At 40.8% G+C, this 10,473-nt stretch overlaps 1 protein-coding gene across 1 annotated transcript; it reads right to left on the minus strand.

Annotated features, from left to right (window-relative positions):
• Window positions 1-7,583: 7,583 nt before the first annotated feature.
• Window positions 7,584-8,507, minus strand: LOC136142703 (WD repeat-containing protein 13-like). The gene is made up of 3 exons (XM_065900991.1): window positions 8,491-8,507; window positions 8,188-8,306; window positions 7,584-7,768 (listed from the first exon to the last, which is right to left on the minus strand). The coding sequence occupies exons 1-3, from the start codon at window positions 8,505-8,507 to the stop codon at window positions 7,584-7,586; spliced, it is 321 nt and encodes a 106-aa protein (XP_065757063.1).
• Between the last annotated feature and the right edge of the window lie 1,966 nt (window positions 8,508-10,473).

The raw sequence follows: 10,473 nt of genomic DNA on the forward strand, positions 1-10,473 counted from the left end.
GTGTGCCTTCCTTTATATGATGGATAGATTTGAGACACTGCATAAATGCTTAACTCTTAGAATTCAAATTAGACGCCCCCTTTCACTCTCTATTACATATAAAGATACTCTATCTTCATTTTGGTCATTTTTAATTGGCAATGGCACCTAACACCTTAGCTTTAAATTCCTCTAATATCTGTCAAGTTGTTAACGACAAGCAAGCACACTGAACTCTGAAAATAAGTTCTTCAGAAACTAAAGAATCTTTTGACAGTATAATAATTACTGCCAAATTTCTCTGCTTTGTAAATTGATTTTCTGATGTATTTTCTCAAAGAGAAGTACATCTGCATTGAAAATCATTGGGCTTGTTTTCTTATTCCAAATAAATGTAAGCAGCTTCTAGTTTTCTATTACTGCTCTAATCTTCATTTCACATCAAATACTATGGCTTTTCCTGTTTTGACATGTAGTGGAATGTACATGGTAATTTTGATTTATTTAGTTTGAAATCCAGTATGTCTTGGTGCACTCAACTTTGGGGTTGTTTAAGTGCAGCCAAACAAAATGAGATATTCTCATGCAGTTACCAGTAATTGCTGTATATTATTAGCAATATTCTTCATAGGGGTACAATTTTAGAAACCCTTAAAAACGCTCATCTATAATTCTTCTACAATTTGGTACAATATGCATTTAAGCAAGCTAAGACAACAGTGAGGTTTCTTTTGTTTTTTGTTTTTTAAATCATGTCAAGGTTTTTGCAAGATTTTTGCATCCAGCAAGTGGACGCCGGGATGATGGTGCTTAACTTGCGATGCGGGCAGAGAAGAATGAATATGCATTTCATTTACAAGCAAAGTGATTCGTTTTCTACCACCTTCCTTTTCATTAACACCCATCCTGTGTTCAGGGATTATCTGTCTCCAAGCAAACCTCACTTGTTTGGCTTTTTGTTTTTAACTCTTTCTCATTGGTGGCCAGATGTGATGTTTTAGAGGCCATGCTAAGCCCTGTGACAACTGCGGGTTCTTACATGGAGGGTGACCTCATATAAGCCCACAGGTTATTTACTAGTCACATGATCGGCTGAACACAAGACCAGATCTGTGCCTTCCGGTACTTAAAATCAACTTCGTAATTTAAGACTTACTGATGTCAAAACATATCAAACAAAATATAATCAGATTCTTAATTGTTTCTGAGCACACACTTTAAAATATAAAATTTATTGGTTTTACTCCATTGTAAAAGGAACACATTTCTAAATATAGAGAATTTGGATAATATATAAAAGCAGGAAGAAAACCCATACACGCTCCCACCATCCAAATATAACCAAGTAATCATTCTGGTATACTTCCTCACACTCTCTTTTCTATGCATGGGTATCTACTTGTCTTTTTTTTCTTAATAGTTGTGAACATATTCTATAGTCTGCTTTTTTCCTTTAACTAATACATTTCTTATCATCACACATTCTTCTGAAACCAAAATGCTAATCCATTCTTCTATTATTGGATATTTTGTGCGCTTTTCTCAAATTTTTATATAAATAATGTCATAATGTACATATTTACGCATAAACATTTGCTTGTATTTAAAATTATTTCTGTTACTGTCCCAGAAGTACAATTAGGTGGGCAAAAGAAAAGGACATTTTAAAGGATCTTGATACATGGTGTTAAATTGCTTTTACCCTCCCACCAGCAACAAGAAAGAGGCCACAGAAATAGATACTATCATTTTTAAAAGTGTTTCCTAACTCATCAGGTAAGAATGATGTCTCATTTTAATCAACAGTGATTTGATTACTAATAAACTTAAACATCTCTTATTTGCTTGGAAATTATATTTCTTCTACAGTGTTCTGTCTGCACATGTCCCTTACCTATGTATTCATTCATTCAACAAACACTAAATGAGTACTTAGTTCATGTCAGGCCACATCAACTGATGGAAAATAAGAGAAGAATGGACTAGAGTTGACTCCCAGCCCTCCATGCCTGCACCCTACAGTTAATCACAGACCAAGAGGAAGGCCAAGTCAACAAAGTAGAAAAAGGGCTATAATAAAGATATGTCCAGCTCAGAAAAAGTACTCCTCATCCAGTCTGGCATGTATACACATCAAGGGGGAAATCTAGGAATGCTCCACAGTCGAGGTGTCAATAGAGCAGACGGACCCTGCAGATGAAGGACAATTTGCTAGTCAGAAAAGTAGGGTGGGGAGGGGAAGAAGGTTGGGAGGAATGGGAGAAAACCATATCCTCCAAGATACAAGGAGAGCGAGAGGATGGTACATCTCAGGAGCTGTACAAAGTACTAATAACAGGAGCTACGATTTATCACGTGCTTAGTGTACGCCAGATAGCGATCTAACTGCTTCACATGTATGAACTCATTTAACCTCACAACAACCCTTTAAGTAGGAGCTTGGACTATCCCCATTTTACAGATGAAGAACTAAGGCCCAGAGAGCTCCAGCAAATTGCCCAAGGGCACATGGCTAGTACGTGGTGGAGCCACGATTTGAACCCAGACGGTCAGGATTCTTAGGATGACTAGAACATAGGGAAATGAAGCAAGAGATAAGTTAGAGAGTTGGCAGGTGGGGCCCAATGATGAAAGGCACACATGGGGCATCTGGGTTTTCTTCCACAGGTGAAGGGAATCTCTTGAAGGATGTCAAGCAAGCGAGCACTACGAACAGACAGTTGGACGTCGGGGCACTCAGGAAGCAATGTGAGTGTAGGCATACCAGTAAGGGCTGCTGGGGCAGAGGAAACAGGGCAAGAGGGTGAGCTGAGAGGCATCAACTAGGGTTGGATGTGCTTGGCTGAGGATGGGTCCCAGTCTCTTTCTTGTTCACTGTCTGGGAAACAGGGCCATCATGGAAGCTAGCTTTGGACAGCAGAGGGGACGCCTTTTCTACTGAGGTGAGAAGGGAGGAATGCGAAGCTGTGGATGCAGGGGCATGGGGGAGGTTTGTATCTCGGGACCTCTATATTCTCTGTTAACCTGGAGATGAGGTTTTCTGCCATCCATGGTGGAGAATGGGCGAAGGCATAACTATGCCTTTACCCATCCTTAACTGCTTCTTCATCCCTTAACTGCCCACTGATCCATCAACTATCCAGTCTGTCATCTATGCCTTCGATTTCTTGGTCCCTATTGATCCTTTCTCTTCAGCTTGTAGACATGTTCATGTCTCTCCCAACTTAAAACAACAGCAAAACCTAGCCGCTGATCTTCTGGCCAGCGAAGTCATCCCAGTGGCAACCATCAGCCTGGCAGGACCAGTCTCCCACAGCAGCTTTGTGAAGCAAGGAGCCACAGCAGTGGTGTTGGGCAGTGGTCTGACCCTCCTTGGACAAAGCCACCCTCCTGGGGTTCCTGGACAACTAAGGGGGAAGGGGAAGGGAAGAGGCCTCCAGAGGAATATACTGATTATTCCTCAAGAGGAATTCCTGATAATATGGCCCATGGGAGCTCAAGGAATTAAATAGGAAAGTAAAAGAGAGATGATCATATGCCAACCTCAAGAAGACAGAATGTGTCATAATGGCTGCAGGGGCCATCAGGGAGTTCACATTTATGGTCAAGACTTCTCCTAGGACTTTTTTTCCCCCAGTCTTCTGGTTCTGTTTTCAGTTTTTTATGTACTGTTGCCATTACCTTCTATTGCTACTTGTCTTTTGCCATAAAGACTACACTAGGTTTGCTCTTAGATTCTGCAATTTATTTTTCTAGAAAGGAACACTATGCCTTATGCTTGTCTTTGTTTCCTAATAATAGGTTTTAAAATAATAAAATGTCATCAAATTCAAAAAATATAAAAAGTTATATAATGATCTCCTCACCACCTCAAGCTCCAGTCCCACTCCCCAGAATTCTTTTTTCACTCAGCTTTATTAGCATATAAATGACAAAATTATATATATTTAAAGTGTACAATGTGATGATTTGATATACATATACATTGTGAAATGATTATTAGATTCTGCAATTCTATTTGGAATTGTATCTTGGTTAAGTTGAAATTTCCCTAAAATATTTTAAACTTATAACTACATGATTTTCAAAGGTAAGCGTGAAATATGATTTTACTCTCAAGATCAAATATGAATAATTCAGCCCTTAGTTTCCCAACGCTCTTTATTTGGCTATTTTATCTGTGGTACAAACCACGTCATCTTCCTTTTCAATTTTTCTAACAATATTCACTTCTTGAAATAATGTTTTATCCTTGAATTTAGCTGTATAACCGTGTGTGTGCGTGTGTGTGCGTGTGTGTGTGTGAAACCTGTTTTAGTGTTCAATGCTGGTCCAGTCTTTCAAGATAAGATGTCCTCCTTGAGTTCTTAATTTTGATTTTCTCTTCATGTTCTGGAGTAGTTTATGAAGGTAATGGGCTACTTTGAGTAATGTATCAAAGAAACTATATTATAGTCCATTTTCTTGAAGATTTAAAAACATTTCTATTGTCTCCATGTACGAAAAACAACTTGTCCCCAATTTGCTTACTCTCAAAGCACTGAAGATTTGATCCATTTTCTCCTTGCGTTACCTGAAGCCACATCTTTGTGGTTTTTAGGTCACTGGTTCTGCTGGTGGTGGTGGTGTTTTCAAGCTTTATTTTGTGTGTTTGTTTTGCTTTGATGCTCCTTATAAGATTCTTTCCTCATATATGACCTTTAAATTTTTACCAAGGTGTATCTGATGATCCCTTTTCACATATTTTGCTTGGAACAGAGTGAAATCTCTCACTTCCAGACGTTTTTTTTTTCACTTAGAAAAGGATTTTTCTTTAAAAATTATCATTGATTATTACCACAGTTCCACTTGTTCAGTTCCCTCTCTAGCTCCATTTCTGCTCCTTCTTTCTCAACATTTTAATCTCTTTCTTGTTTTGCTCTGTTTGAGAGTGTTTCTAAAGATAGTTCTCTGGTTTACTACTGAGTTTTCTGCAGCGTCCAGTCTCCTGTTAGTGCCTCCTGTTTAATTTTTAATTCAGAAAATATGTGTTTTGCACATTTTAATACAACTCTTTCCCTATTTTGGTCTGTTTGCTTCTCAAAATGGTCTGCTTTTGCTGAGACCATCATACATCTGGTTGTGACCATTAACTAGATTCTAAAAACAAATAAACAAAAACCAATTTTTCATACGATAAATCACTTTCGGAATCTGCATGGAACCTCCTACACTGCACGGTTTAGTTTCTCTCTGTTTGTGCAACCTTACAAAGAGGTTTATAGAGCAGTCTGGGCATTGGTGTGGGGCTGCACTTAACCAAATTCCATAGGATCTGTCACAGATGGGGCGTATGTGTATCTGTGGGGGGCGCGTTAAGGAAAGGAGGGATCCAATCATGTCCATCCTCAATAAATGTGCCCAAGTCAACATGAAAGACAGAGGGAGAGACAAGCTTTTGATTTGGAGACCAAGAAGCCAAATTTGGGGTGGGGTGTTGGTAGGGAAAAAAAGATTAAGTAGCAGAGAAAAGGCTGGGAGCCTTGTCCCAGTACCCCAACCACTGATAGAGGGACTAGAAAAGAGCCTCTCCATGCTTAGTGTCCCCAGAATTGTGCAGTCCACAGTCTGTACAACCCTTACAGTGGCCCTTCCCTAGGACCACTTAATGACATAGAAGCCCCAAGACAGACTAGTTGGCTTACGCTCAATTGACAGATCGTCATTAAGGCAACTGGGTCTCCCATGCCAGGAAATAAATCAGAAGAGGAAGAAATATAAGTCCATTGATGAATACAATGATTTACTTCCTTATCAGAATCTGAAGTAGGAAAATTTATTACATTTTACTGTCATGTCCTATTTTTTTATTTGTTTTGGTCTTCTATGAAGAATTCTGAGCTTGGGAGAGGGCAGCACTGAAATGAGAATTAAATCACTTATCTGAATCAGAAGTCACAGACACAACCTAGGCAATCGACCGGACTACACTCTGACAGTGGCTGGAACTATTAAACTTCACAGTGTCAGTGAGAAATCATTTTCTGTCCAGATAATATAATGAGAACTTGTTCCTGGCTCCTTGTTCTAAACACCCTGTGCTTAAATTATGTAATGAATCCTAGCGTGTAACCACAGAACATCAGACCTAAAAACAGCAGTTTTAAAAGTTATTCAGAAATCCATATGCTGATACCTCATCTGTAAAGCATAAATGGCTCTAAATCAAAAATAAAGTAAATATGCTCATCTATTAAGAGTTTGACATTTCTATAAAAAATAAAGGGAAAATGAGCAGGAATGAATTAAGATAAAACAAAATAGGGAAGCTGGTTGTCAGTCACAAACCTAACTTCCCTGCCATTTCAGAAGCCGTGTTCTCCACTCTGGGAAGGAGGGAGGTTCTCTAGCAAGTGCTGGAGCACAGTCCCTCCTAAGCCACACAGTGGTCACTCCCAGGGTCAAGTTTGCCCAGAGCTGACTTGCAGCAACAGTGACTAGTCACGGTCACAGTGACGTCAGGCCTAAGCCTCCTGCAGGCCGAATTAACCCACATGGTGGCAGCAGGTACAACCAGAACAGGGAAGGGTCTCATACCCAGAGAAAACGCAAATTCAAAAAGATACACCCACCCCAATGTTCATAGCAGCACTATTTACAATAGCCAAGACATGGAAGCAACCTAAATGTCCACGGACAGATGAATGGATAAAGAAGATGTGGTACATATATACAAGAGAGTATTACTCAGCCATAAAAATGAATGAAATAATGCCATTTGCAGCAACATGGATGGACCTGGACATTATCAGACCAACTGAAGTTAAGTCAGACAGAGAAAGACAAATATCATATGATATTGCTTATATGTGGAATCTAAGAACAGAAAACAAATGAACTTATGTACAAAATAGAAATAGACCCACAAACATAGAAAACAAACTTATGGTTACCAAAGGGGAAAGGAGGGGAGGGATAAATTAGGAGTTTGGGATTAACATATACACACTTCTATACATAAAATAATCAACAAGGACCTAGTGTAATACTCCAATATAAAATAAAAATTAAAGAAAAATAGATTTCACACTGTCAGGAACATCTTCCCTGATCAGGACACCAAAAAGAGCCTAACCCTCCCCTCACTCCTGCACTCTATCCCCTGCCCTTTTTCCTCACAACGCTCAGCTTTAGCTGACCTGTTATATATTTGTCTATTATCTACCTGCCTCCGCTAGAACGTAAGCCCCACGAGGGCAGCCATTCCTGTCAGTTTAAGTCACAGCTTGTACCCTCAGTGCCTAGAACAGGTCCCGGCGCACAGAGGTGCTCCACGATGTCTGTCCAAAGCGTGACTGTGTAAAACACTTGAAGTGGTGCCTCTGACATGGCAGACGTTCATAAACGGCTGTTGAATGAATCCATCAATGAATCAATGCATGAAGGCATGAATTAGGAGGTGAACCCCCATCCCATCTTGGGTCCTAGAGCTGCCCTCTCCCCCATCCCAACCCCAGAAGACCTGGGAGCCAGTCATCGGCACAACCACAGGAACTTTATTTACAAACACAAGGCTGGGGCCGGAGGCGGGTGGGAAGGTGGACAGTGGCAAGGCTGGAAGTCTCCTACTTCTGCTCCCGCCTCCAGACGATGACCATGCCGCTAGCGTCGCTGGAAGCCAGCAGGCTCTCACCGCAGTTGAAGCTGACATCCAGCACAGGCGCGCTGTGGCCCTGCAGCTTGTTGACGGCGGCCTTGGCTGCCCGCTCCACGTCAAAGAAATGCACGCACATGTCCTTGCTGCCCGTCACTGCCCAGATGAGAGACCATCAGGAGGTGTTGCAGGAGGCAGCGGGGTGCCCTGCATGTGAAGTCTCTGAGGTGTTGAGGGATTTATGTCCAAGGTGTGAGGTCCCGGGGCTGGGGGCTCTGGGGTGGACCATCCCCAGATGCAAGGTCACCTAGCTGTTTTGGCTCTGCGTCCAGAGTGTGAGGTCTCTGAGCTCTTTGCTGGTGGCGGGGAGGGGTCTGTGTCTTAGGCTGTGAGGTTTCTGGGCTGTTTGGGGCGGGGGGGTCTGTGTTCAAAGTGTGAGGTTGCTGGGGCGTGAGAGTTCTTGAGGCCCAGGAAGTCAGGGCATTAGGATGTCGTGACAGCTGAGCCAGATCAGCACCAGCCCTGGTCCCTGCCCCTCCCTGGCCACCCAGACACCCTGACCCCATGGGACTCACCCACACAGGCCCCCTGGCGGAAGGACACGAGGGGGCAGAAAATGCTGCGTATGGGGTGCGAGCTCTGCTCAATGGGGAAGCTTCTCTTCAGCTGCAGGGTCCCCTCGTTGTCCACCACCCTGAGAGGAGGAAGAGAGCGGGTCAGGGGGCAGCCTCAGCCCCAGAGGGGGACGAACGGTGGGCCAGTCTTGTGCTCTGTATTAGGATTCCTTCTGCTAAGCAATGGGCTTATTGTTGCTTTATGCTCGTGGTCTCTTATTTGGTGCTGACCTCTAGGAAGGTCAGAGCCAGCCTATGGCTGACCTCTGGTAAACGCCCATGACTTCAGAGTCTGTAAATACACTCTGTGTGTCAACTCCACCCTGGATCCACAGTTCGTTCCTATATTTATTTTTTTTCTCTCACTTTTATTATTTGTATATCCATCGTGTGTTATAGAATTGTTTGCATCTTAGTAACTCAACTTAGTCCCATTTCTGAAACAAGGCAAAATAGAAATAAGTATAAAACCACATATAATAGAAGAAAAACTGAAGGGGTATATGCCCAGGAAGTTTTTTAAATCCCACCTCAACTGCACTCCTTTCAGAAGAGAGCCATCCGGAAAGGGTAAAGTCAAGAAAGAAAATTTCAATGAGAGCAAAGGTCTCAAGGTTTGTACAGACAGCTGCTGGACCATCTGGAAGCACACACATGCCTTCTAGAACCAGAAAGTATAAGTTCCATGTGGCCAGTGGTGAGGGGACGTGAATGGAATGAATGTAACTGGGCATTTACGGGCTTGGTGTTTAACATATATTAACTTATTTTATCCCCTCAGTCATCTCCTGAATTATTCTCATTTCACAGATGAAGACCATAAGGCATTAGAGAGGCACAATGAGGAGTCAAACTTACCTAGTTTTATTCTAAATCTTAGAACTCGTGATGAAACTGCTAGACTGCCGGGTGCAAATCCCAGCTCTGCAACTTAGTATGTGATCTTGGGTAGCTTCCTTAAGCTCTCTGTGCCTCAGTTTCCTCATCTACAAAATGGGTATAAGAATAGTATGTACATTTTAGGATTGCTGTGAGGATTAAGTGAGTTAATATATAGAAAGCATTTAGTACAGCACCCATCACGGGGTAAGTAGCATGTAAGTATTAGCTCTTTTTTTTTTAATTGAAGCGTAGTTGATTTACAATATTATATTACTTTCAGTTGCACAACAGAGTGATTAAATATTATTATAGATTATCCTTCATTTAAAGTTATTACAAAATAATGGGTATATTTTCCTATGCAGGACAATATAGCCTTGTTGCTTATTTATTTTATACATACTAGTTTGTGTCTTTTAATCCCATACCCTTATCTCCTCCCACCTCCCTCTCCCCACTGGTAACCACTAGTTTCTTCTCTGTATCTGAGAGTCTGTTTCTGCTTTTTAATATACATTCCGTTGTTTTAGTTTTTATATTCCACACATAAGTGACAGCATAGAGTATTTGTTTTTCTCTATCTGACTTATTTCACTAAGCGTAATACCCTCTAGGTCCACCCACATTGTCACAAATGGCAGAATTTCATTCTTTTTATAGCTGAGTAATATTCCATTGTATATCTATACCACATCTTCTTTATCCATTTATTTATTAGTTCTAATAGTTTTTGGGTGAAGACTTTAGGATTTTCTATATGTAGTATCATGTCATATGCAAATAGTGACAGTTTTACTTTTTACCTTCCAATTTTGATGCCTTTTATTTCTCTTTCTTGTCTGATTACTGTGGCTAGTACTTCCAATACTATTTTAAATAGAAGTGGCAAGAGTGTGCATCCTTGTCTTGTTCCTGACTTTGGAGGAAAAGCTTTCAGTTTTTCACCATTGAGTATGGTGTTAGCTGTGGGTTTGTCATAAATGGCTTTTATTATGTTGAGACATGTTCTCTCTAAATCACCTTTGATGAGAGCTTTTACCATGAATGGATGTTGAATTTTGTCAAATGCTTTTTCTGCATCTATTGAGATTATCATGTGATTTTTAATCCTTCCTTTTAGTAATGTGGTGTATCACACTGGTTGATTTGCAAATAATTGAACCATTTTTGCATCCCTGGAATAAATCTCACTTGATCATGGTATATGATCTTTTTTATATACTGTTGAATTCCATTTACTAATATTTTGTTGAGGAATTTTGCATCTATATTCATCAGAGATGTTGGCATATGATTTTTTTTTATAGTGTCTTTGTCTGGTTTTGGTATCCAGGTAATGGTGGCCTCGTAGAATGAATTTAGGAG

Source organism: Phocoena phocoena, chromosome X, assembly GCF_963924675.1.
Source record: "Phocoena phocoena chromosome X, mPhoPho1.1, whole genome shotgun sequence".
NCBI classification, from domain to species: Eukaryota; Metazoa; Chordata; class Mammalia; order Artiodactyla; family Phocoenidae; genus Phocoena; species Phocoena phocoena.

Bases quoted from the DNA above. Each gene is read 5' to 3' on its own strand.
- LOC136142703 (XM_065900991.1), bottom strand. The intron at 7,769-8,187 runs GTGAGTCCCATG...TCATCTGGGCAG, and splicing joins CCGCCAGGGGGCCTGTGTGG to TGACGGGCAGCAAGGACATG.